The sequence below is a fragment of the Jatropha curcas genome, chromosome 1 (assembly GCF_041381405.1).
Source record: "Jatropha curcas cultivar XTBG-Jc1 chromosome 1, XTBG_Jcur_1.0, whole genome shotgun sequence".
NCBI lineage: Eukaryota > Viridiplantae > Streptophyta > Magnoliopsida > Malpighiales > Euphorbiaceae > Jatropha > Jatropha curcas.
In genome coordinates this window covers 31,830,027-31,856,862 of record NC_143151.1, presented here as the reverse complement: position 1 = coordinate 31,856,862, position 26,836 = coordinate 31,830,027, and the positions used below count along the sequence as shown (strand labels likewise).

General features: G+C 33.8%; 5 protein-coding genes and 1 pseudogene across 5 annotated transcripts; 3 read left to right on the top strand and 3 right to left on the bottom strand.

The window, feature by feature from the left end:
* The first annotated feature begins 1,228 nt into the window (after positions 1–1,228).
* On the top strand, positions 1,229–2,610 carry LOC105634986 (LOW protein: ATP-dependent RNA helicase-like protein). Its single transcript, XM_012217959.3, has one exon. The coding sequence runs from the start codon at positions 1,404–1,406 to the stop codon at positions 2,040–2,042; it is 639 nt and encodes a 212-aa protein (XP_012073349.1). The 5' UTR covers positions 1,229–1,403; the 3' UTR covers positions 2,043–2,610.
* A 2,001-nt stretch (positions 2,611–4,611) lies between these two features.
* Positions 4,612–10,842, bottom strand: LOC105634985 (ATP binding microtubule motor family protein). The gene is made up of 12 exons (XM_012217958.4): positions 10,364–10,842; positions 9,753–9,989; positions 9,253–9,447; positions 8,950–9,051; positions 8,477–8,554; positions 8,299–8,380; positions 7,534–7,693; positions 7,145–7,447; positions 6,108–6,326; positions 5,659–6,016; positions 5,496–5,561; positions 4,612–5,157 (listed from the first exon to the last, which is right to left on the bottom strand). Exons 1-12 carry the CDS (start codon positions 10,532–10,534, stop codon positions 4,978–4,980), a joined length of 2,151 nt encoding a protein of 716 aa, XP_012073348.1. The 5' UTR covers positions 10,535–10,842; the 3' UTR covers positions 4,612–4,977.
* A 2,987-nt stretch (positions 10,843–13,829) lies between these two features.
* LOC105634984 (pyridoxal 5'-phosphate synthase-like subunit PDX1.2) lies at positions 13,830–15,126 on the top strand. The gene is given in 2 exon segments (XM_012217957.4): positions 13,830–14,946; positions 14,948–15,126. Coding segments are annotated over 2 exon segments (915 nt in total). The 5' UTR covers positions 13,830–14,061; the 3' UTR covers positions 14,978–15,126.
* Positions 15,127–15,764: 638 nt separating this feature from the next.
* Positions 15,765–16,864, top strand: LOC149499397 (putative pyridoxal 5'-phosphate synthase subunit PDX1; annotated as a pseudogene).
* BAC2 (Mitochondrial substrate carrier family protein) lies at positions 16,865–19,213 on the bottom strand. The gene is made up of 2 exons (XM_012217956.4): positions 18,496–19,213; positions 16,865–17,806 (listed from the first exon to the last, which is right to left on the bottom strand). The coding sequence occupies exons 1-2, from the start codon at positions 18,730–18,732 to the stop codon at positions 17,114–17,116; spliced, it is 930 nt and encodes a 309-aa protein (XP_012073346.1). The 5' UTR covers positions 18,733–19,213; the 3' UTR covers positions 16,865–17,113.
* A 4,301-nt stretch (positions 19,214–23,514) lies between these two features.
* On the bottom strand, positions 23,515–26,806 carry LOC110009558 (G-type lectin S-receptor-like serine/threonine-protein kinase CES101). Its single transcript, XM_089722682.1, has 7 exons — positions 25,618–26,806; positions 25,383–25,484; positions 25,068–25,186; positions 24,770–24,980; positions 24,450–24,687; positions 24,196–24,346; positions 23,515–23,990 (listed from the first exon to the last, which is right to left on the bottom strand). The coding sequence occupies exons 1-7, from the start codon at positions 26,804–26,806 to the stop codon at positions 23,682–23,684; spliced, it is 2,319 nt and encodes a 772-aa protein (XP_089578808.1). The 3' UTR covers positions 23,515–23,681.
* Between the last annotated feature and the right edge of the window lie 30 nt (positions 26,807–26,836).

The window sequence follows — 26,836 nt, the reverse complement described above, 5'->3', positions numbered from 1 at the left end:
GTTCTTTCAAGAAAGCAATTATTACTTATTCAAGATATGAATCACGACATTTTGCTTCATATCATAATTTCTCTGGTCTCTCGGTTCTTCTATAATCCCTTATTTTACCCTAATCATCAATTTCTTCTCTTTTTCTGTTTGATACATCAGAAGCATTTGTACGGGATTAAGATTGTCCGAATTACTAATACCAAGCTATGTATCCAATAGTATAATATGTGGGGTTTAAAAATTCAGCTTCGGAGCAGAGACTGTTTGCTTTTGGCAATATCTGCATTATTTTCTGAACTCAAAAGCTGATGAAGTCTAATGGGTGCTGATAAACATTACAGGAGCAAATGTACTAAACCAAAAGTGAGGTTCCAAGTCCCTCCAATTCACTGTAGTAGGGAACATATGTTACCAAGGCAATTTGCATGCCTTTATCTCTCTTAAAGATTTTGATCTTACACTTAATTTCAAACCATGTATTAAAGTTAGTCTTGTTGGCAAGATTTTGACTTGGCAACTGTAAGAAAGTGACTTCACTAGGCAAAAATCTAAATGCACCTTATCTTTATATTAACTAGGTGTTGGTGCCAGTTTTGGCACCAGTCTCTCAACACACATGGATCCATCCGTCTCACATATAAATGCATTTGGGGGTTTCTTCACCTACAATTTCTGTACAAAAAGCACTAACCTAATTAGCCTTAAAGCAAAACTAATATGATCCCAAATAAGTAATCTTCCCAAAGAAGCATTTGATACTATTGGATTAAGTTATCCATAACTTCAAATAATGTGTAATAGTAGTTAAGGGTTAGTTGAATACAATTATTAAAATATCTTCAAGCCTTTAAGCCTTTTTCACCGACCCACTACTAGCTTTGGCTTTGCATCTTAATCAATACGACTACACTTTAGAGAACAATGAGTCAAAACAAAATAAACATTCATGATTTTTGGATTCCTAAGTCCATACTCTCTTACTCTTTATTAAGCAACTTTCCTCTAAATAGGGTCACTTTTTATTTGTGGAAAAGGCAACATTTGGATACCTATTCACACATACCTAAAAATTAAATTCCGTATTGATAATTAACCCAAATGCATATATTTCAAAGAATAGCCTTCTGATCTGTGATCGTAAAATTAAAATCCAACGGTTGCTAGCTTCTAAAAGATTTTCACATAGGAAAAGGTAGGCAATATCAAGAGTTTGGACAAAAAGAAGGCATATTTTGCTTTTAGACCCTATTGCCTTTGTCTTTAGAGTACCTCAAGAACCTTCAACTGTCTCTATCTTTCTTGTCTGTATACATTTAGGAGCAGAGACCAAACAGATTATAGCTGTGTCTGTAGATAGAGACACTGAGGGATTAAACAAGTTGGGGATATCCAAACAATACTTAAGCCAAAGAATGCAGCTGAAAGAATCAATTGAAAGAACCAAGATGTTCTTGCACACCGCTCTCAAAAATCTCAAGTCGTTGATCTTTGTAGGGTATCAAAAGATATCAAAACCAACTTCCTTAAACCCTTTCTCATGTGCCAAGAATCAGCAAAAAGATCAATACTACACGGAATTTTGCAATGAATGGGAGTGTGATCTTGAAAAGGCGACGAAGACGAAGAAGGGTAGCATTTTAGTAGCAAAAGAGGAAGCAAGAAAAGGAGATGGCTGCAATGGAAATTCAATGAACCTTCCAATAAGTTGTTCATGGAAGAACAAAGAAGAGGGAAAAGCGATAAAGGAAGAGAAAATCAAGAAAAGTTTGCATTCAAGAAAAGGAGAAGAACAGTTTCCAAAGAAAAAGAAGGATGAAGGAGGTTATGCACTAGCCAAGAAGATGAAAGAATTGGAAATGATGGATGTAGGTGATGTAGAACATGTGTTAGATGTAGAAGAGGCACTTCACTATTACAATAGGCTTAAAAGTCCTGTATATCTTGGCATTGTAGACAAGTTCTTTACTGATATGTACAAAGAATTCAATTCTCCACAGGCATCTGCTAGCATCAATGGATCAAAGAGAAGACTTGGATCAATTAGGCTATAGATGGATGCTCATGTCTGTGAGTTCTTTTTCTTTATTTGGTAAATTAGGCTCCAACTGGGTATTCCAACTTGCAACTTTACAGTGTTGGAGATGACTCCAGTATTACTGAGCTGAAAATCATTTATCTGTGAGTTCTTTGTGCATATTGATTTGTTCTTCTTGTCCTAAATTCTTCCTCACTATCTTATATTGAATATCTTCTTTTTTGCACTATTGGTTTTGATATTCAGCTTCCTTGTCTTCTTGTTTTGCCTAGATGTTACTATTCCTGTTCCTTTTGTAGAGTTGTGTTCAATACCAAGTTTTAGAAATCAGGAAGTGTAAAATTTGCAGGGATTCAGCTGTAGTCTGGTGGAAGGTCTTATGCCATTGTATGAGTTGACCAGTGATCAATTCCACTCTCATCTCCCCTTCCCTGTACATAAGGAATTTTATATTTACCCTTGCATTAAAGAATGTGTATTAATGTCTATTAATTACCAGAATTTCTTACGAAAAATTCTTAAATGGATGTGCAATAAATGGAGTCACAAGATTTATGAGATCTATAATTCCAACATAGTTGTAATTGATATCCCCTCTGCAAATGCTCATAAAGCCACTTAGTAGAGGAACTGTCCATACTTTCCAAATTTAAGTGTGCTGATGAATAAAACCATCCACCAAGAAAAAGAAAAAGAAAAGAAAAAAAAAAAAAACAAAAAAAAGTAATTTTTTACCATTTGCTTTTGATCCGAATGTAGAATATTGCAAGCCTAATTATAGTTAGATGATTATATTTTGAAGTTATTAGTATTTGTTACTCTTTTTCTATTTTCTATTTTGAGTGGTTTAAGGTTTACGGTTTAAGGGATTAAAAAAATAATTAATTTTCTTAAATTATAATAAAATTAAAAATAATTTGATTAAATTATTTTTTATCTTAAAATTAAGGATAATTTACAAAAATAATTATTATATCTGATATAAATAAGGGTAATATTAGAAAAATATCATCTATTACTCTTTACATCAAGTAAAATGACCACAAGACGGAGGGAGTATTATAATTAAGGGATTTCATATATGGTAATTATTATTGGACATAATGTGAAGCACATGGAGGTAGATGCATTGATAATATAGGATTTATTACTCTCAAACAATGAGAGAGAATATTCCATAGCCTCTTGACAAAATGAAAACTTGAGAAATATGTAAGGTAAAAGATAAATTTGAAAGGTTATTTCTAATTTCACTTTGAGGAGTTGATTATTTAAAATCAAGAGCAAAATGAATTTAATAAATAAAATAGACATTAATTATAATGAATTTCTTTACAATGTTCTAAAGAAATTAATCACCATTGTATTGTATTATGGTTTACAAAATGTAAACTAAGTTTAATTAGAATTATACTACCATGTGTGTAGAAGTTTCAACATAGAAAATTAAATTTATTCCAAACGGATTCAGATCTTAAAATTACTAAAAAGAAAATTAAATAAAATTAAGATAAAATGCAAAACCCAATCACCACCAGTCAAAAAGATGATCACAGTGGCTCAAAGAAGTAAAATCTTAAAAAAAAAAAAAAAAAAAAAAAAAAAAAAAAAAACTCTATAGCTAGGTTTTAATAGTTTCATAGCATTGTCTAACTAAAGGGAAATTTATTAAACTTTTTTTTTTTTTTGAGAAGAAATTTTATTATCTTAAATTGATAATATGGATTACCGTCAGTTTCAGAATTTGATCAAATCGCTTTAAGAAAAAAGATTATAAAATCACATATTTTATAGGAAAAAAAAAAATAGTAAACCACGTTAGAGTAGATGGAGCGCAACATCCATTATATGATACAAAACTTTCCATTGTCTTTTAACGGAATTATGAGAAGTGGCGGGAAACAGGGGTAGCACGAGATTACTAAAATGCCACTGTAACTAACTTTTTGTTAAGGTGGATTCCGAGGGATAAATTGCGTTGGGACGAGAATGCCCTTGTTCGTTAGCCAATTACTGGTTGGCCCTCTTCTCTCCAATCCAGTAAATGCCAACTCTTATTGACCAAATCTGAGTCCCAATAATTTTTTTTTCCATATTTATTTTTAATTTTTATTATTTAGATATTTTTTTATTTATTATGCTCTGAATCCAACTCAAAATCATGTAATATTTAAAATGAATAGATAACTCATTATTTAAAAATAATTATTTTTTTAAAATTAATATTCAAATAGAATTATAATTTATATATTTTATTTAATTTATTAAACTAAAAATTCTAGACAAAATATTGAAATAAAATATCATTTGTGTTTCAATCTTAAAATTTGTGTTTTTCCTTGCAATAAAATACACCTATTAATATAATTTTTAGCTCGAAAGCTATTTACTAATGGAAAATAAAATCTATAAATAAAAAATCAATTGAGTTCAGAGGCCCGGGCCCACTTAGACCCTCTCCCTCAAACTTGTTCCTGCCTGAAATTAGCTGTGAAAACTGATTCAGAATACACATGGTGAGAACAAGAACGTGCTTACAGAAGACAGACCTTAATCACTTCCCTTCCGATCAAGAAAAAGAAGTATTGTATAGTAAACAGTACTACATTAATGAATCAAATTTTAATGATCATAACTTTACATAAGCATGCCATCTGGCATGTAATCCAATTCTTGCCTGTAACTTGCTAAAATGAAAATGAAGACAAATAAGCCAGTAGTGCTGTATGAAATGAAAGAGAGATGGGACCTCAAACAATCTCCAAACTCTCAAAACCAAAAATAAAGAATACAAGAGATGCATTATGCATAATGGCCAGTGAATCACCCGGCAAACTGCTTAAAAAATTCACACGAAATTGCATTTCCAAATCCACTTGTAGGCCAACAATCTTGCAGCCGACTCGAAAGAAGTTACCATTCATCATAGTGATATCTGCTTTTCCATTAAATTAGTAGCCGGAAGAAGATACTAAAACATTATGCTCCTTCAAACGCTTCTGGAAATGCAACAAACGATTTTGTAATTGCAGTATCCCTGCAGCCTTCTGAGAAAGAATGGCATTTAATCTTGTAATATAATCATCAAGCTGATTCCCTGGTTGATCTGCTTCAACCAATAGGTTCATCTCCTGCAAATTACAAATGAATATGCATAAAAGGGCACAGACTCGAAAACAGCAGATCCATAAAAATCAGTGAGGATGGTTTGCCAATGAAACTTGTCATTCAATTCCAAAATCTACTTTTACTATAAAGAATCCTTTAGAATTCAAATCTTGCAGCATGCTGAAAGTATTTTTATCAGCACATCAGAAGCAACACCAGAATCTTCTCCCCATTCCAACCAGCAAGAAAGACCCAAGGGTGGTGGAGAAAAATGTACTAAGAATGAGGGTAAAAGGAAATGGGCTTCGAGCTCAGGTACAAGTATATAGTAAAACTGGAGAAATTTGGAGACATCACATACCTCTCTAACAATGTTCATTGTCTCCTCAACCTGTTTTCTATGTGCATTGACAAGATCCTCCTCTTCCTGACAATACGGAGCAGAAATTAAAATGCCAACAACTTAGTTTCTGCATATCTCAAAGAACAGCATACAAATACAAATTCATGTTCTAATGAATTACCTGTAACAGAGCATTCAAATCATCATCTGAACGCGAGTTCTTAAGAATAGACCTTGATGGTTCTTTCCATTTTGTCATGCCATTGGGTTTTCGCATTTTATCCTCTGACGTAGATATATTGTATGATTCCACCTTCCCATTCTCCTTCCATACTGGTTTCTCTTGTTCATAGGAGTCTTCAGATGCATCAAAATCATCTCTTTCATCTTGCTCTGCCCATGCATCAGTTATGTCATCCTCAAAGGTTGAAGTAGCAGGTAAAACTGATGATAAGGGCATATTAGTTGACTCCTTCATATTTAAGGTTGAAGACAATATGTCCTTCTTTGGACCATTCCCTTTAGAAAGGCTCTTCACTCTGGAATATAATTTTCAAAGAACGAAAAATTAAGGTATCACCTCACAAAAGAGTAAAAGTACTGCAGGACATTTTCTGTAGTTCGTTTCACCTGTCAGCATATCTTAAGGTGTTGAGAGTATGTTCACATGATCCTGAGCTTGGTGAAATGCAGGAAATCATAACAGTGCGGGAATTGCCAACAAAAGAATCCCTTAGAACCTCAGTCAATTTACTGCCTCTGAAAGGAATATGACTCTTGTCGTTGTCAAGAGCTCTAATGCATTCCTTCAATGCAAGTAAACTCTTGTTGATCTCTGCACCTTCCATCCTACACCATTTATAGGAAACAATCAAATCAAACATCCTAATCCATCATATAAAAAAATTACTTACTAAACTAGAACATAGTGTTACAGCATCAATTTTAAAATCTGTTTTAGCACAAGTAACTCAGTCTAGTCAATTGGTCAATAGAAAAAAAAAAGTAGAAAAAGCACAAATTTGAAGAGCAGTAAATTACATATATTATCTATATTCCATATACAAATAAAATATAATAGTTCATTCCCAGTTATGTTGTCAAAGATAGCAATTTGTTGCTTTTGGAGTTCTCAGGATCCTGGTGAGTTGAAAAAGACAAATACTTCCAGCTTAACATACTAAGTTACTAACTATTGCAACTGCTGCTCCATATGCATTATTTGCAATGGTATGTGCTTGAATATCATTCTTCCTTGTGACGAACATAACATGAGCAGATCCTTAATTTTCCTTACAGCTTGTTTGTTTTGTTGTAAAATAGGAGTGTAAAATAATTCGTGACAATTTCTTGGATTTCGCAAAAATACCCTGTTTGGGAAGAAGATAAAATTGTGAGTGGATGTAAAATATTCCTTATTTTACTCCAATTTACTCCCCAAAACGGGAGGAAAATAAGGCAGCAAGGTGGAAAACAATGTAAATTAAATTTATTTTTACTCCCTCCAATCCAAACAAAGAGTGTAAAATAAGGAAGTAAAGTGAGTAGTACCATTTTACTCCCTCATTTTATATCCTCCCTTATTTTACATCCTCCTCTATCCAAACAAAGCATTAGTGGTTTTACCATGGGTATTCTCAGAAACTAGAAGGAAAATTGGACTATACCTTGTCTGTTTATCGTTATCTGTGGTATCTGCACCACGTTCACTTCCAGCAAGATCTATAAAGGAGAGCTTGCCAACAAGACGTGGAGGCTTTGACTCGCTGCCATCAACTGACCTCTTGATAGCAAGTTGGAGTATAGCATGTGAACGAGATGATTCCTCATTTGCACCTGTTGTACCGGTACTTCTTGTAGCATTTCCTTTCTCAATGAGGTCCTTTATTGTCTCTACATCTGATACTTTGTACTCTTGTAAACCAACAATGCAAACTTGCTGCTTACCATCCTCTCTCATGCAAAGCTTTCTATATAAGCAGAATTTCAATTGTCAGCAAATTCAGAGTACAACTGCTAACTAAATAACCAGACAAGGACAGATTATGCAACTTACTTCCGATCACTAAGAAGATCAAATAGTTTTCCACCATATATTTCAAAGAAGCTCACAAATAGCTGAAACCCTTGGTTCCTGTAAGTATGATGCATTAACCTCAGGATATCTCGTGAAGCCTTGAGGGGTAATGGTTTCATAGTGTAGGTTTTTCCACTTCCTGATGAGGGATGAAAAAATCAGTACAGGCTGGTTTTACAGCAAATAATTTTATTAATAGATTAGATCATTTGACATTTATTACCAATAAAAGTGAAACCATAAAAACTCATTGGTATAACCAAGTCGAGAAAAGTATCTGCTGGTGGATGAATCAAGAGCATGAAGGTAAAATATCCAAAATAGGGGATTCCAAATAAGGAACAACACATGATTATGGAATAAAACTTCCAGGCATAAGTGACTCAGGATGATCTAATGACTTATGAACATGGAAGGAGGGAAGTAAGAAAATTTCAATAAGAAGTAACATTTAAACCATCATCAATTATCTGTATAATGGAGGGTTACATATAATCAGGCTCTATCAACCATTGCTAGGCTTCTGATGGTGGATGAATCAGGAGCATGAAGGTAAAATATCCATAACAGTGATTCCAAATAAGGAACAAAATATGTTTATCCTCGCCAAAAAAAAAAAAAACACAAGATTGTGTAATGAAACTTCCAGGCATAAGAGACTCGGATGATCTAATGATTTATGAATATGGAGGGAAAGAAATAGTAATTAATCCTTAAAATCATTATCCAGGAGTAGCACTTCACCTGTTTGCCCGTATGCAAAGCACGTTGCTTTTGTGCGTTGAAAAATTATTGGAACTATGGGTTCCACAGTCTCACGATAAACCTATATAAAAAATTAGTAATCAGCATGTTCCGAGAAAATACTCAAACTTTGAGGAGTTATTTTATTCAGTCTCAATTACTCCACCAATATCCTTACCTCATCATTTGATACTTCCTCATTTAGCACTGCATCAAAAACAAACTCATGCTTTTCAACATATTCCGTTAGATCAACCTGAAAAAGATTGACATCTAAAATTATTAGAAACTCTAGATGTTATTAATTGAAATCAGAATCTGTCAGCAGCAGAGCAGAGTACCAAATTTAGAAAATAGGTGGAACATGATTATAACCTATTACAATGAGCTTAACAAGATAAAAAAGTAATGTTTTTATAAGAAATTGATCAATCAAATTAGTTTACATACAAAACTTTGCTGCATTGCAAATCATCATTCATACTGTCCATCTGAATAGACTTTGTCATACCATTTTCAATCATTTTATTCTGGATTACCGGAAGGTACAAATTTGAGAAAAAATATTGCCATCTAATTACATTTAGTTGACAATTTTTTTTATGTTGTACTCTCAATCCAAAAGATGATGAAATCAACAGAAAAACTTACCTTAAGCTTGGTCTCATGAACTGTTAGAGAATTGGAAAGTGTTTCTATTATGTCTTCTTCATTTTTCGCCAGCTCCTTTTTATTCATTGGTCTCTTGCGGACCTGCATTGAAAAGCATAAGAGTGAATAACAAGCTATCACTCTACAATTGCAGTTCAGTGGGAATTACAAAAGTTCCACCAAGCTATCACCAGCTCCCATCAGGCAGGCATTGAAATAAAATTTTGGGAAAAGAATGGAACAGTAACATATAGAAAGCATCAGTGAGAGGAAAAGTCAGAAACACAATTTGAGAGAGCTTACCACAACTTTGATCTTTGCAACAGAACTGGCTTTCTCTTTGTCTGCGGCAAAGCTCTTCAGGAGATTGTTATCTGGTAAAACAGGAGCTCTGCTAGTTTGCTGCTTATTTGAAAGAAAAGGTTCAGAGTCATCAAAGCTTCTACCCCGGACAGGATGAAAGAGAGAGGAACCATCATACAGGCCAGGAACTGGCATCTATCCACAAAGTAACAACAATACAATGAGCATAGATAAGATTGCAAAAGTAATTCAACTGATCCCAACATCCACTCTCAAATTTAAAACTAAGGAGCAAAGACTGCCAAAGACAAATGTTTCTTTCAAGCAATAATTTCAAGGATAATTTCTCATACATAACAACAAAATCAAAAATAAACTTTGAGTAGATAAAAAAACGAGTGCATCTATCAGCTAGAAAACAGATTAGATGATGATATCTAATCATCAAGACTCCCAGAAACAAAATGTAACTCATTCGCTAGAAATGATAAGAAACCCACCTCAGGAAGCAGCTCAGTATCAAATGAATGGAGATCCAAGAGCCCAGGACTGAACTCATTTGGAGAGTCTTCGCCATTCTTTCTCTGACTAGATGACCGTGAACTAATAGGAGGGGTAGTAGGCTCTACATAAAACTCATTTACTCCATTAAAACCCCTAGGCGCATTGCGATACATTCTCATCCCCTGCCCTCCTCCTCCACCGCCACCACCACCACCGCCATAGAAATTATAGTCCTGTTGAAAATATTAGCCTCAGATCTATAAAAACCTATACAGTGAACTGCCTTTAGAGGTTAAGGAATTAAACAAAAGATCTGCAGATTTAACTGATTAAGAAATATTTTCTTTACTCCCATATTCTTGGCAACCAAACAAGACTAGTATGGTAAGTTTTTGAAATGCTTAGATCTGTAATTTCCATTACATCAAAAACCAATTTCCAAAATGTAACCAAAAAGCCCATCGAATTCCCATTAAAAACCAAAAAATCAAAAATTTTCAAAAAAAAAAAAAAAAGTTAAGAGAATCCATTCGGCCAGCCAAGTCAACTCATGAACTCAATTAAAAGACCAATAAGAGAAAACATAAGAAGACAATAAGCTTAAAACCTGGAGAGGAGGGATTGAAGAAGAAGAAGAAGAGTTCTGAAGATGTTGAAGACCAGCAGATTGAAGCCATCTACCATTCGATGAAGAATCTAAGAAATTATCAGAGTATTGTCTTTGATGATGCACTGCTGTTGCTCCAGATCTCTGTCCTTGCCTTCCCATTCCGTTCATATTCCTTTATCCGACTCAAATCTCTTCTCCTTCTCTCACTCAATCTTTTACCAGCTTCGATCAGTTCATGTGATATTTATGTAACACTGAATCTAATATATGTGCGTACAATAAAATGAAGTAAGGTTAAAGCCTTACTTTGTCTCTCTTAAATGAGAGCTGCTCCTCTTTCTTTCTCTCTTACAGAAGTTATTTGATCTTTATGAGTCTTTCCTTTTCCCCCTCTCTCTCTAAAAATTTTTCTTTCTCTTTCTAAATTCAAAATAAGCAACGCTCTTTCTCTCTCTAACAACCAGTCACTATAGTAGTGACAAGCAGGCAACAAAAGTTTACACATCCACATATTTTCATTTTTATTTTTCTTTAAAAAAAAGAGAAATTGAAATCAAAAGCATAGGGAGAAGCTTATAATATTTTTATTAATATATATATATATATATATATATATATATATATATACCTCAAAATATTAATTTCCTTTCTAAATTTAACTTAATGATATTTGAATATGGAATTTGAATATAATCACATTTAAGTTAATTTATTATCAAAACATTCTAAATACTAATAAATATTATATTTAAATCGAATTCATAACTCCATTTATGAATTTAACCAATAAAATTAAAAACCTCAATTGAAATATATTTTAAAAAAAAGAATAAAGTTAGAATATAAACCACATCTAAAAATTCATCTAATTAAGAGAGAAATAATAAATTAAAAAAAGAGAGAAGATAAAAACAAATAAACTTTTATTTTAATAAAATTTTTTGTGTGTCATAACAAATAAATGGTGCATTATGGCCTATCTTTTGTGTGTATTTTTTAAAATAAATAAGTAAAATCGAAATTCCCCGATTGTAATGATATGCTTAATCATTTGTATTTATACATAAAAATACAAATTGTGCAAAATAATTTTGGAAGATGTTACTATTGAAATTTGCCCAAATTTAGAGTGGATGAAAAGAAATTTCTTTTTTAGTATATTAAAAAAATAATAACAGAAAAAGACATTTATAAAGACAAACACAGAATTGAGTGAAAATGAAGGAGTAGAGTAGGGAGGGAGGATAGAGATCCAATTTTTTAAGACAGCGAATGCGAAGGGACAAGCACGGCACGTGCGTCTACTGTTGATTCATTCGCATCCAGTTCCAATTTTCGGCGATGCCAAGCGGGCCCCAGTGGTTGTGCGGGGCCCTTTATTATTATTCTTATTATTTATTATTTTAATTTGAATTTTCACCTATTAGCGTCACCCACCGTCCCACATGGCGGGACCCACTCAAGTTTTTTTATTATTTCTGTGTACTGTAGTCCGTTAGATATTTAAATTTCGTGGATTGGAGGGATTCATTGAGATGTCGACACGTTTCAAATCAGAAGTCGGTGAAGTCCCAATATGGTGAGCCCCGTTTATCAGATCGTACGGCTGATTTTAAAAATTAGGGCCGGTAAAACAAAGATGATGAACATAGATTTTGTCACTTCGTTAAGAACCAGGTCGGAGCGAGGGACTCGTGGGTCCTGCATGGAGCCTGATCCGCGCAATTATTTAATTATTTTCTTAATAAATTCTCCTAATTCCAAATTAAGCAGAACAGGTGTAATTAAGACCGTCATGGCCGATATAGTTTATGTTAAAAAGCAGAGAGCTTTTACAATTTGTTGAATGTATAATAAGCTTATCAGAAAACATCTGATTCGAAAACTAGACTTTGTATGACAGAAAAATAGCCATTGAAGGATTATACTTAAACTTCAATGACAGATTACATTTGATGATCTATTAACTGTCTTAATACTATTTTAATTACTTAAGTGTAGATAGATTCTTATTGATCAAAATTATCAAATGAATTGTGTTTTTAAGAAAAAAGCCATATGATTTTAAATATTAATCACACTGCCAAGAATCTTTGTCCATGCCGTTTGTAAACCCAGCAGCTTTGCAGCCATGCATGGACTACCCCTCTCTGTTCTGCTATCTGGTATCTTCAGTGTTGCGTTCTTCGTTGTTTTTACAGAACCATTTCTTTGCTTCTTGTCTCTTTCTGCTTATCCATAACACTTTGGAATTTTAAAAACAAAGTTTAATTATTTGTAATCAATATTTTCAATAAAGTATTTTCCTAATCAACATTCTTAATGGAATATAAATTAAAAAGATAAATTTTGGCTAAATGCATATTAAAACTCTATTTTTATTTTGACTCCGTCGAATACTTTAACTCATAAGATTAAATTGATTAAATAATTTATTCTGTGAAATTATTATATTGAATATTTTAACTAATAAAATTAGCTCAATTAAATACATAGAAATTATTATTCTAAAAATATATTAATTACGTATAAAGTTTATACTTTATATATAAATATAAAAATTTAAAAGCTGTTATTGTTAATAGGAAATATATGCAATATTATCAAATTTGAAAATATAGGCACAAGTATTCACCAAAGTTCGATTAAAATGGTAAATTAACAAACATATTCTGGAATTCATTTTTAAATTTAAATTTTGTATTTGTTATGAAAAAAATGAAGAATTCAATTATCTGAATTTAATTATATGGATTTGAATATAAGTAAGTAAAATTTTATCAAAAAACATGAAAATTTTAAATAAATTTCATAAATTTAAACGGCTCAAAATTTTATGTAATAACAACTTCATTTTCCTAATTTTTTTAAATTATTATACTAATGTATTTTAGAAAATACAAAAAAATGAATTTTAAATTTTGATTTTATTCTAAGTATGAAAAATTTATTTATAAATGAATTATATTTAAAATTAATTAATTTGAATTTCACATTTTGAATTTATCAAACAATGCATAAGTGTTTTTAACATTATTCTTTTCATTTAACATATAGTATTATAAATTCTATTTATGAATCTTTGATTTAAAAATGTAGTACATGTTTAGCAATTCCTTAATTCTTAAAGGAAAAAGGAAACTATTACCTTTCCTGCCCAAAAAAATATAGTCAAATTAGTTTAAGGTGTTGGAAATGGGAACTATAAAAATCAAATTAATTTTTAAAAAAATTCAAATAAAATATAATTAAGGGATTTTTAACACTTATAATTAGAGAGATAAACATTGATTACTAGTAGGATTAAATTATTATAAAATTTGAATTAATACAAAAAACTATTTTTAGAAAAGCAGGGAAAAACTATTTTTAAAATATTTAAAATTCTATTGGCGTAAACTTCTACAATCCAAACAGCTAAACAGACAGGTAAAACAACGTTACAAAAACGCCTTTTTAAACTTTGAAAAGTAGGAATGGAACCGAAATTTCTACATTTTTCCATTACCCACCGACTAAACCTACCTCGAGACTCCGTCGAACCTTCTCGACTTTTCCTTTCTCTGTACATGGATTCTCTTCTAATTATCTCTATTCCACTATAGAAGAAAGCCAAACCCGAGGAGTTCAGATATTGATTCTGCGATCATTTCTAGTCCATTTTTGTTCGTTGTTTCTCTCAGGCATTTTCACAAATGGAAGAGGATGGAGCTGTAACTCTCTACAATAGCAGCGCCATTACAGATGCCAAGAAGAATCCATTTTCACTCAAGGTAGGTTTAGCTCAGATGCTTCGGGGTGGCGCAATTCTCGAAGTCACTAATTTACAACAAGCAAAAATAGCTGAACAAGCCGGTGCTTGCTCAATAATGCTGGCGGAACCAATGCGTCAAGGAATTAAGCGCATGCCTGACCCATCCCTTATCAAGGAGATAAAACGTGCTGTTTCAATCCCTGTAATAGCTCGAGCTCGTGTTGGCCATTTTGTTGAGGCCCAGATACTGGAAGCCATTGGCGTTGATTATATCGATGAAAGTGAGCTTCTTGCTTTAGCAGATGAGGATAATTTTATTAATAAGCATAATTTCAGATGCCCATTTATTTGCGGGTGTCAAGATTTGGGGGAAGCGTTAAGAAGGGTAAGGGAAGGTGCGGCAATGATAAGGACACAAGGAGAGGTATTAGGCCATGGCAATATCGCCCTGACTGTTAAGAATGTGAGAAATGTAATGAAAGAGATTCGAGTTTTGAATAACATGGACGAAGATGAGGTTTTTGCATTTGCTAAAAAGATAGCTGCTCCTTATGATCTTGTAGCCCAGACTAAGCAAATGGGAAGGTTGCCTGTTGTGCAGTTTGCTGCAGGAGGGATTATGAGTCCTGCAGACGCAGCTTTAATGATGCAATTGGGTTGTGATGGGATTTTTGTAGGGAATGAGGTTTTTGATTGCGCTGATCCATATAAGCGAGTAAGGGCTATCGTGCAGGCTGTTAGGCATTATAATGATCCTCACGTGTTGGTCGAGAGTAGCTGTGAATTGGAGGATGCAATGGCAGAACTTAATCTCAGTGGAGACAGGGATTCAACAGTTTAATCGCAGCGGGGACTAAGAATTATAGTTCTAAATACTAGTGTTTCTTTCTTGTATGCTATTAAGAATTATAGAGATTGGTGTATCTTGTTATTGTGTTAATTTTGATCTATACATGTTGTATGCTGTTTCTTATTGGCTGGATATATAGACACGAATTTGAATAAAGTCTTGTGTTAGTGTTGTAACAGAACTGGAAATCGCATAGGTTTTCTTTAAGAGGCAGCGAAATTGCAAAACCATTTAATTGTTTCTGCGTCTTCCGCAATTTAGAGGCCGGATTGGCTGACTGCTACTCTTTTTTTTTTTTTTTTTTTTTGTCTATCTTGAATGTTAATATGTTCTATAATTGCATTTCAAAGTAGCTTCTGCTCCACCTTTTCTCGAGGATAAAACTGCTACCAGTTTTTACTTGTGTCCCCGGTTTTTAAAATTCAGAGGAAAGGAATACTGTTACCAATTTTAGAGAACTACCATCTAAGGTTATTATCTTAACAAAGAAAATAACTTTCTATGTCGGTCTTTCTAGATTCACCCACCTTTAGTCTCATCCAAAGACTTCTAAATCTACCCAAAGTGATACTTCCTATCTCCTTCCTCTTTTCCTCTGCTAATTTTAACATGCAAATATACACCATTTTACATTTTGATAGGTAATAAATTGAATCCACGTTGGACCTCATCTGAAGCTTTTACAACATTAAGCCGTACCTGTATGCTTCTTATCTCTATTCTTTTCCTGGTATCTACACATTCTTGATCTCAGTGGTTCTAAAACATGAAGGTCGCGAATAGCAAAGTGATTCTTATCTCTTCCGCACTTGCGTTCCTTGGGTGATGCTACAATACCATTTTTTGACAGCTCAGGTGATATTGATAGCAAAGAGAACCGCCTGAGGGTGAAGTTGCGATTGACCCAAGAGCTCCAAGGAGGAGTAATCGTTGAGGTGATCAATGCAGAACAAGCAAAAATAGCAGGGGAAGCTGGAGCTTCATGTGTTGTTATTTACCATGGTAAAATTTCGCATGCCTGATCCACACCTTGTCTGGGAAATCTGGCAGGCAGTCTGAATTCCTGTGATGGAAAGAGTCCGCATCGGGCATTTTGTTGAAGCCCAGATTCTGGAAGCAATTGGAGTAGACCATATTGATGAAAGTGAGCTTCTTGGTAATGCTGACAAGGAAAATTACATTAGCAAGCATACTTTTCGGATGCCGTTTGCATGTGAGTGTAGGAATTTCAAATAGGTATTAACAAGGATAATGGAAGGTGCAGCCACACTATGGGTCCAGGGACAGGTATAAGGTGGGAATTAGGTGGGCTGGGGGACGTTTCTGAGACTGTTAGGAATGTTAGGTCAATGAAAAAGGCAAGAAATTTAACCAATACTAACGAAGATGAGGTTCTCTCTTTCACAAAGGAGGAGGTATCTTATGATCTTGAAGCAGAAATTGAGCGCATGGGTAAGCTTCCTTTTATGCAATTTGCATTAGGAGGCATAAGGACTCCTGCAGATGCAGCGTTCATGATGCAATTGGGACGCGATGCCGTGCTTCTTATATCTGAAATTTTTGGATGTAATGACCAGACATTTTCTACAATTCAAATACATACAAGCAAGTTCGTGCAATTGTTCGTGCTGTTAAGCACTATAATAATCTTCGTGCCTCGGCAGAATGCAGCTATGGGTTGGCTGATGTTATGGCGGAGGATGTGCCTCCCTCGCATTCGCATGTTAGTTCATTTCTGGATTGGCATAAGGTTCTCCATAGAAATTTGTACAAGGGTTCTATCTTTAGAAGCTGTTTCAAATTGATAAAACAAAATAAAAATATGCAGGGTAAAATACCTGTTCAACTTATTGATTTCTTCTGTCACAATGTTTTGTCATTTATATACAACTAGTTTACATTTATATTAGCAGGGCAGTGGCCTGATATATGCATTTTTTATTTCATCATTGTTAATATCACACACATAGAGGGGGCAAAGTTTCATTTGGAAACAAGATCATTTTGTTATGTTCTTGTCTCTGCATATGAACTTACAATTTCCTCGTTGAAATTGCATGCCATATGCAATTTGATTCTGCTTTAAAATTGTAACTACAGATAAATAATGATAACCATTATAACCAAAAAAGATAAATTTCTCCTAAATCCTGTTCTCTGCTTGAATGTTTCCATTGTTAAACAAACACCTTAATGCAATCTCATAAGCAGAAAATATTGCTCCATTGACAACAAAAGCTCTTGCAACAGCAGTGCCCAAACCACGCCAGAGCACGCTATAGCCTTCTTCTTTAACACTTCTGCGAAAACAATCCAAAATGCCATTATACTTGTGCGGCGAAGATGGTGTTTGAGCTTGTAATCTAGTTTTGATAACATCTAATGGATAGCAACAGACCCAACTAGCAACTCCTGCTAGTCCTCCTGCTACCAGCATTGTTTGTAAGCTTTCTTGACCTGTCTTTCTACAGCCAGGGTGAAGTTGTTCCCTCATGTACTCATACGTAAAAAAGTAGAAGCCATGAGAGGGTGCATCTCTAAGCATAGTGATCGTAAAGCCGCGATATATTCCTCTTGCACCCTCTCTTCTTATTATACTTTTAGCCACACTTATTGGACCTTTATGACAATCCATCTGATGGAGTTTTGATTGACTTTTGTCCTGCAGTTGAAGGCGGATTTTCACCAATTCAACAGGTGATAGCATTATGCTTTGCAATGCTCCGGTGCCAACTCCTCCTATGGCAACACCTTTGTAGGAAGGAGGATCATTAACTGAAACAGAAGAGTCGAACGCTCGAGAAAGGATGGCATAGATCTGGAAAACCATAGCATTCTGCAACAAACAAACATATTTTCCAGTATGTCATATTCCATTCTTGAATCTATTAGTTTAGTATCTCACTGATCAAGTAATTTCCTATTCCTAGTGAGGAGGTCTTGGTCTCCATGGTAAACAATGGATATCCTTTTGGTGGAGGACAATTGCTTTAGGCCTGCTTTGATTGATAAAGTGAAGAAAAGGTTTTTCTTTATTATGGTGGAAAACAAAAGGCACAAAAAAGGATATCCACTTGGTGGAGCCAAGGCAAACATAATATTTGTGTGGTAAGCTATCTGTATAATATAATGTCATATCAGATAAGTAGGGCTCCATTATCAGCCAAATTTCTGGAAAGTGGTTTCTTTAAAAAATTGAACAACAAGACATGGTCAATTATCCCATCACTATTGAATCATCACAAAAGCAATCTCAATAAGAGCTGATGTAGTACTATATTCTAGAATGGAATTTCTAGACCCCACGAGTTGAATCCTACTGATAATTTTCTACTAACATCAACTTCAATATCAAGACTTAAAAAAAAAAAAAGAAAAGGAAATGAAATGAAAAGGGAAGAACAAAAATCTAAACAAAACTCTTCTCTTAGACCAAAATAATCATGATAAGGTTTCCAAATCCAAGAAATCTCAAAATATGAAAACAGAAAAAAATATTAATAATTAAAAAAGAAATAGAATTACCTGAAAGGTGACTGATGCTGAGGGTGCAGCCATCCCCCTATAGAGTGCACCAGGCCCTTCTGTAGCCACAACACGGCGGAGGATGCTCAAGGCAGAGCCAGATTTGGCATTCTGTTGTTGCCTGATACGCAGGGTGTCAAGTGGATAACCAGATATTACACCTGCAACGCCGCCAAACCCACCAGCAACAAATTCTTTCCCCCAACTACTAGCAAGAAACTCTGGCCAAAAATCCATTATACCTTATCTCTCATTCTATGAAATACCTCAAAATCTTGATCTTGACAAAAACTTTATTATATGCCTGTGATTATCATCCAATAATCAAGACATAAAATCACCTTTGCTTACACGCATGAAAAATTGAAAACATATAAAAACGGCAACTTTCTGCCAAAAAACAGAGCTCTCAATACTTTCTTCTTAATCGCCTACTTTTTCCAAAATTCACAAGTATCCTGCCTAATTTTGATGTAGAGAGGTATATACCTTCTTTTTAGTTTTGAATAAAAAGGAAAAACGTTTCTGATAAATCTACCTTTTAATGCTCTTTTCCTCTCAAAATATAGAAAAAATATATATATTTCAAAAGATCTTTACTTCCCTACTCAACCCAGAAAAGGAAAATAATCTTTAAGAAAAGTAGAATTGAAGAGAAAGATGAAGAAGGAGAAGAGTGAGAGAGCACGTTTTTTGGTGATTGTGTAAGAAAAAAAGCACCGAAACAAATGCCAACGTTAGCTATTTTGTTGGGACTGAAGTAGAAAGAGGAAACGGCCAACGTCCACTTTCCAAGCATTCAATAGGAAGACGACAAGTGGCCATGCATATGATGTAGCTGGTACCAAGTGCTCTGAGCCTAGTGTTAAACAACCTTTCTGATTGCTTCAATTGGAAGGGCTATCGGTGGCAGAGTGACTCACTCTCAGGCAGGCCTGTAAAAAAAAGAAAGGCCCATATATTCCCCTTCGACACTATTGGGTTTTTTGGTGGAAGAACTGAAGAAAAAACATGTGCCTAAAAATCTTTAAAATCATTTTAAAAAAAGAAGGTTCAATGTCGTGTTGGACTCAAATTTGGATGATTATCCTAATCTGAGATAAAAGATGAATCACGAAATAATTATATTTTTTTGGTTATATTAAATGACTTGAAATAGTCCATCAATACTTGAAATTTGAAGATAAATTAATATTTTTTAATTATAAAATATTAAACTTTAACAATATGTTTTCATTTTTTACATCTAATTTTATTTTTTTTAGAACATTGATTTTATTGTTTTAAAAATTCTAAATTTAATATGAATTTCCAATATACAAAAAAGAGAAAATTAAGATCGATTGCGCAATTAAATACGATCAAATCACTGTTTGCATACATCTCCAAATCGATACATAATCACATCATGACGTCAAGAGGATGAAGAAAAATATGCCTGCCTAACTCATCATTCGCAGCCAGATGAGGCAATGTATCAGCAACCTGATTTGGTTTATGATAACAAATATTGTAGAACACGTGCCAATCTCGAGCCAACGGATCAACTACGCAAACGGCACATTACTTGTATTTGTAGCTGAAACTAAAATCTTTATGAACCAAAGGATCCATCCCAACCACAAGCTGCCTACAACCCATGTTCCAAGCCAAGTTTAAACCATTGATCGAGGCTTGAAGCTTAGCTTCCATGGAAGAACAAACACCAAGACGGACCAAATATTTTGATGGTTAGGGCTAACAACTAATAGTACTCATTATTGCTTGATTCAGTCGATTTTGTATCACCAAGTACAGTTATTTTTCGCTACCATTATACCAATCAGCATCATCTACATTTCTCAATAAAAAATTGTCATTCTCAACTTTTATCATTTTATTAATAAAATTATCACGTTTTTTTTTTTTTTTTTTTGAAAGAGATAAAATTATCACGTTTGAATGCTACAATTTATACTTGTATAAAATCTAGTTTATTACTTAATAGCAAATTAATAATTTCCGAAAGGAAAATACTTCTGTATAGATTTAGCCCCTAGCCCCAACAAAAATTCATTTAATCCATTTCTATTTCAATTCATTTAATCCATAGTGAATAACCTGATTTAGATAAGTTAATCCCTTTGCCAAGAATCTAATGATTGCTTGCCTTGTTCAAGCCAGAGGAAGCAAGTGTCCTAAAACCTCTTCTTTTTTGTTTTGTCAAAGTATTAACCCCTTTTTTCAGTGCATAGCAATGATACAAATTTACCTCTTTTAACACTTTTTGTCGAACACAACCAAGAAGTGACATGAAATGGAATTGAATGTTATCATACATGAAAAAAACATACGATGGAAATAAAACATTTTTCAAGGTAATGAGAAATTCCAAACAGCTAGAAACAAAAGCAAAAATTACAATCTTGCCACAGAGAGAGCACAAACCAAAGGATATGGGTTTCACACAGTGACATTAACTTAAAGGTTCAAAGGTCCAGTAGCATTAAAAATGGAAGTACACCATCATGTTAACCAAAGGATGTCACAAACCAATACTCAAATAAAACATGTGCCATGGTAACATAATAACACGTGTAATCACACAAGCACAAATCAAATCATATATTCTATTCTGATATGGGTTTCAAGAACCTCATTTCTTTCCGCTCTTCTTGAGCCCAGTACCTCCAAATGCTCCTTTCTGGGATGCCTTGGCTCTTAGCTCTCTAAGTGCCTGTTCCAAATGTGAATCAGATCATATTAATTATATATCATTCCTCAAGCCTTCGAAAACAGAAATTACAAAGTCTGAAAATTTTATCTTGCCTTTTCTTCTTCCTTTTTTTTCTGAATGTTGGCCAAATCATTCTGCACAGAAACAAGGAAATTCAAATTTGTAACTTTTAATATAAACATTCCGACACGAGTTCATAAACAATGCTGAGATGACTTGTGTTCAAATCTGGTTCAACCAAAAGATACAAATACAATGTATATGCAAATCAGCCTTTACAAAAAAGTAGAAGCGAGCATGTTCAATTGTTTATTGATTCCTTAAAAATGCTAAACTAGCATAACAAAAATTAATATAAATTATCTCACAGCACAACCTTGTTTACATCAAATGACATATATCACATGCATTATAGTCCTATAAAGTTTAATATAAATGACTTCCATAAAATTTAGTGAATTTTATCTAGAACTTGACGTTTTTGTGTTTGATATGAATGAAAAATGTCTATTTTACTAATAAAATCTAAATTTTATGGAATTCAAACATAACTAAACCTAATTCCATCAGGTGTAAATGGATTCTACACTTAAATTCTTTTATAACAAAGAGGTTAAGGACGCTTTATTTCAAGTGAACAACATGCCAGATTTAAAAAACATAGACTCATATGATGCTTATCAAGACAAATCAATTTCATTAGGTAAACAAGGAAATACACAAAAAGAAGGTATATCAAATAAACAGAAAAGCATAACAAAATTTCGGAGAGTTTGTTTGGGTTGATGAATTTTGGGGGAGACCAGATCCATATTTCTTTTTTGAAACCGTAGTATATTCAAAGAATCTAATCTCAACTAACACTGACAATCCATCCAACTACTACTAGCTTCTCACAGAAGGCCAATTATCTTTGCCAATGCCAATTCTGGAATATGTAATATTTTCTGGTCTTGTCAACTAACAAAGATAAAGGTGTACATCAATTCAGAGAACTTTTGGCTACGCATCTGGGTTGAATTTATGCAAAATCAAAATCCACACTTCATATCACAAAAGAAACCTTCAAATCCCTAGAGTTATCAATTCTGATTTCTGATAATTATTTCTACAACAGAAAATTAACCATAAACCAATACAGCGCATTAGTAGATTGTAATCTAACAAAAAAAATTGCAGTTCAATTTTCAATCCACAGGTGCCTATAAGGTTTCCCAAATCCGACTTCTGTGAATAAATTCCGATTAAAAAAATCAAACCAAAGAAAATAATTTTCACAAGGAACTTACATATTGCAACAATATAAACTTATTCACCACCAAAAATTCATAAGATCGGAATAGAGCTATAATTCGTTAAGAAGCTTAAAATTAATATTAATATTAATACCTCATCATATTCCTTCTTGTCAGACTTGGGTTGCTTCAAAGGCTTCGCCTTTCCACCTGAAAATTAACAAAGGAAAACGAAAAGAATTTGTCTTTAACTCTCGCTTAATCAAACCCATCTAACAAATCCAGGCACTTGCGCCCTCTAAAACAGAGCATAAAGATAAAATTCACAAAAAATTAGACATACCTTGCTTGGAAGACATTGCTGGTACTTAGAATTAGGGTCTGATTTGAAGAATAAAAAAGAAATTTGAAAGAGACGAAGAGAAGCCTAACCCTAATTCACGCTATTATTGCAGCTATTTGGTGCATTGAAAACGAGTGCGGTGGCTGGTGCCCAATAAATAGAGTGAAGGGGGGGGTACACGTGCGCAGCACGTGATTAATGGCGGCCTCAAAATTTGCTAATATTACTAATGCACCCCTTGAAGCAAAATATTCTACCCAAATAATGGATGGGTACTCTTGGAATTTGGATTACATAAAAAATTCCAAAATAATAAATAAAGCTAACTAAAGCTGGGTAAATGTTTCTCAATATAATTACTCAAATAAGTTAAATACATTAATAATAATTACACTTATTCGAATATAATTTTAAAATATAATAATAGCGGATAAGCTTGTTTCTATATAAAATCTAGTCGAATTTATAATACATTCACTCTTTTAAAAAAAAAAAAAAAAAAAAAACTTAACATAGTGTACAATTCTATTACTTAATCAAATATCAATCCTCTTCAAGTGGTGTTGAATTCATAATATGATCATAAAATTAGAGAATCAGTCAAAAAAACCTATTTGCTTGCCTATAAACATGGCAAGTATATATTGAGATGTCATTCTGTATTCTAGCTATTAAAATGAAATAAATATTAAAGATTTCAATAATTTCAAGTTAACAATACAATCTTTAAGAAAAAATATATATACATATTCATAATCTTAACGTGGCGACAAGTGCATATATTTGCATCTCACACTTTAATGCTTGAAGATGAAAACTCACATAGATTGAATTTGCATTATGAATAAAAGATGTATATAGCAACTTTCTTGATTTGATTATTTTTTGATCTTCATCTTGCTTCCATCTCAGAAATTGACATTTTGTTCAACCAAAAATTTTCTGGCTTACATTCAACTAACTCGTCTTCCAACAAGTCTAACCTTTTGTGAAATGCTGGTTGTTTTGGTGGAGGTAGTTGATAACCTTCATTGTATATCATAGCAATAACATCTACCATTGATGGTCTGTTTATTGGGTTGTCCTCTACACATAAGAGACCAACATGGATGCACCTTAACACTTGACTACTCTGATATGAGTGAGTTAGTGTTGAATCCATTAGCTCTAAACCTCTGCCTTCTCTCCACAACTCCCATGCCTGCAATTTTTTAACCAATCCATTAGTTTGATCGACGCAACAATTAAATATTAATCCCAAACTAGTGAGAGTCGGTTATATGGGTTTGTTTCTTCTCCTGTTCCGCCTGATATTGTGTTTCTTCTCCTCTTCTTTTCATGTCATCATGGTTCAAATTGATTTTTTGAAATGAAAATAAAATGACAAAGATTGTAACATAACTTACATAGCCTACTAGGTTGACTGGGCCATCAGACTCATAGAAGCTGTTGTTTTTCCTGCCGCTCACAACCTCTAGCAACAAGACTCCAAAGCTAAAAACATCTGACTTTGTCGAGAAAATGCCTTCCATTGCATATTCAGGTGACATATATCCACTGTATAAATAGATGAAAAGAACATTCTCAAAATTCTGAAGTTTTGTGGGAACTTAATTACACAATATGCGATAGACCTTGTATCTACTGTATCAATACTTACTATGTTCCGACTACCCTCCTTGTGTTTGTCTGACATTCATTAGGCTCAACTATTCTAGCCATGCCAAAATCTGATATCTTCGGGTTCATTTCAGTATCAAGTAAAATGTTACTAGCCTTCAAATCTCTATGTATTATCCTTAATCTTGAGTACTTATGAAGATAAAGCAGTCCTTGAACGATACCTTCAACGATATCCAAGCGCTTCTTCCAATGTAGTGCTTGCTTTTTCTCAGAATCTGTTTAGAGTAGAGAAATTGACAGATAACTTGAGAAAGAAAATGACTAAAAGAGAAACTCAGTAGGGTTCTATTTGCTAACCAAAGAGGAAGCAATCAAGGCTTTTGTTAGGCAAGTACTCGTAGATTAGTATCTTCTCTTCTTTCTGAATGCAACAACCAAGGAGTCTAACAAGATTAGTGTGTTGCAGTTTTGCAATTAGCTTAACTTCATTCTTAAACTCTTCTGCTCCTTGCCCAGAATTTTTAGAGAGCATTTTTATGGCTACTTCTTGACCATCATTTAACATTCCCTATAAAAATAAAGGAAGAGGCTTGAACTAATAACTTATCTGCAATATCAGAAAATAAATATTGTCTAAGTCCCTTGCTATGCATACCTTAAAAACAGGTCCATACCCTCCTTCTCCAAGCTTATTTAGATTTGAAAAATTATTAGTTGCAGATGCTATGCTTTCATAGCTGAAAAACTGTAATTTTTCACTCTTCTTCCCTTCTCCTGTGAATTACCTTATTCTTTTTCCTAGATTTTCCAGAAAGAGCAGTAGGAGCTCCTAGCTCATACAGTAATATCTCTAGTTCTGTGTCAGTTTCTTCCCCTATTAATCCAGAAAAAAAAATATCGTTTTAGAAAAAAGATACTGGAAATTAATGAAGTTATTAGTTATGCTCGTTTTATTGAATATGGTGTATACCTGCTATTCTGTATTTTCTGAGAATGAAATAATATAAGGAGCTGACTGTTAGTATGAAAGTGACTACTGCGGTTGCTACAATAAGCCGTATCCTCCATTTTGCTGCATTTACAATCCAATGTCACTAGCTTATAAGCATTCTACCTCATGGCACCAGCAGTGGGGGAATTAGGCCAAATGTGCCAATATAAATTGAGATTTTCTCTTAACATTTAACAACTCAAAGAAATTGCTTAACATATAGTACCTTTGGTTGAGACAAGAAAGTATATTTCTCTGCTCAGAGGAGAATCAAATTCTATGAAATCCTTTCCCTGACTCCAAATCTCGCAACCAGTTCCATTGTCATTTGTTGACGCATAAGCAATGCAAGAGCAATTAGCCAAGCAATTAGCTTGGCAGTCAAAAATACTCAAGTTGTGACTTCCATCAAACTTGAATCCATCACTGATAGTATTTCCTTTTCTTGGTTCGAACCAATCCTCAGGTTTCCTGCAGTTCGGCAATTTTTCCTGCACACAACCAATTCTATTCCGAATAAATTCGGAACACCTACAAAATGGGGACAAACCTCTAGATTCTGTAATTTGGCCATGCAAACCTATTCTATATTGTGAGGCAGTTCGATTTTTAATCACATTAAACATGAAGTACTTTTCATTTTCATTCGAAATATAACTAAAGATTTTGGCATCTTCATAGGATAATTTGGGTACAAACTCAAAATGCCCATTCTGCCAAAGCCCGCTTGTCCAAAACACATTCCCTCGCCACCAAACAATCAGCTGGCTAGTGCCATTAGGGTCTCCACCAAAGGTTAAAGAACCTGGAGCAGGGTTTTCAAGGCTTATCCATGAAGTTAGAGACCATGTCTGCCCAGTCTTGAAATTAATACCAAGTTTCATACCTGGCAAAAGGGTGTCTGTAGGATGATCAAAGCTCTGCCATAAGACTCGCCTTACAGTTCCATCTGAATGCAGCTCCCTTAGCACAAAATTGCCTGAATCATAGATTGTGGCACTTACATTACCGACTGCTTGAACAGAACTCAATACAATAGGGCTACTTGCACTATATGAAATTTTTAGCTTGCCAAACTCATCAATGTGGAGAATACCAGATGAGTCATAGATTGGGTTATTTCTGTTAGCAACCCAAACTACCTTTTCTCTTACTGAATCATCTGGAATGTTGTTGGTTATTCCAAGATATCGGTTGCTTGGAGTGCCAAGGCTAAAGAATCCTAAATTAAAGGTTCCTTCTTCTGAAACAAGATGCTCCCAATCCTTAAGTTGCTGACCTTGTACTAATGTGCTTATTGTAATTGTAATTGAGTCACAAGGAATAATAAAGAAGATGGAGCATGGCAACCAGAGAAGGACAAGATTTCTTCCATGGATTGCCAATGAAGTATAACATTTCATTGAGAGACAAAAAGCTGGAACTTGAGTCAG

Bases quoted from the DNA above. Each gene is read 5' to 3' on its own strand.
- LOC105634986 (XM_012217959.3), top strand. From the start codon at position 1,404: ATGCAGCTGAAAGAATCAATTGAAAGAACCAAGATGTTCTTGCACACC.
- LOC105634985 (XM_012217958.4), bottom strand. From the start codon at position 10,534: ATGAACGGAATGGGAAGGCAAGGACAGAGATCTGGAGCAACAGCAGTG. The intron at 6,327-7,144 runs GTATAGTCCAAT...TAAATGGTGTAG, and splicing joins GATAACGATAAACAGACAAG to GATGGAAGGTGCAGAGATCA. The intron at 5,158-5,495 runs GTATGTGATGTC...TGTAATTTGCAG, and splicing joins CAATGAACATTGTTAGAGAG to GAGATGAACCTATTGGTTGA.
- BAC2 (XM_012217956.4), bottom strand. From the start codon at position 18,732: ATGGATTTTTGGCCAGAGTTTCTTGCTAGTAGTTGGGGGAAAGAATTT. The intron at 17,807-18,495 runs GTAATTCTATTT...TGTTTGTTGCAG, and splicing joins CAGCATCAGTCACCTTTCAG to AATGCTATGGTTTTCCAGAT.
- LOC110009558 (XM_089722682.1), bottom strand. From the start codon at position 26,806: ATGAAATGTTATACTTCATTGGCAATCCATGGAAGAAATCTTGTCCTT. The intron at 24,981-25,067 runs GTATGCATAGCA...TTATTTTTATAG, and splicing joins GGTATGGACCTGTTTTTAAG to GGAATGTTAAATGATGGTCA. The intron at 24,688-24,769 runs GTTAGCAAATAG...TACTCTAAACAG, and splicing joins CCTTGATTGCTTCCTCTTTG to ATTCTGAGAAAAAGCAAGCA.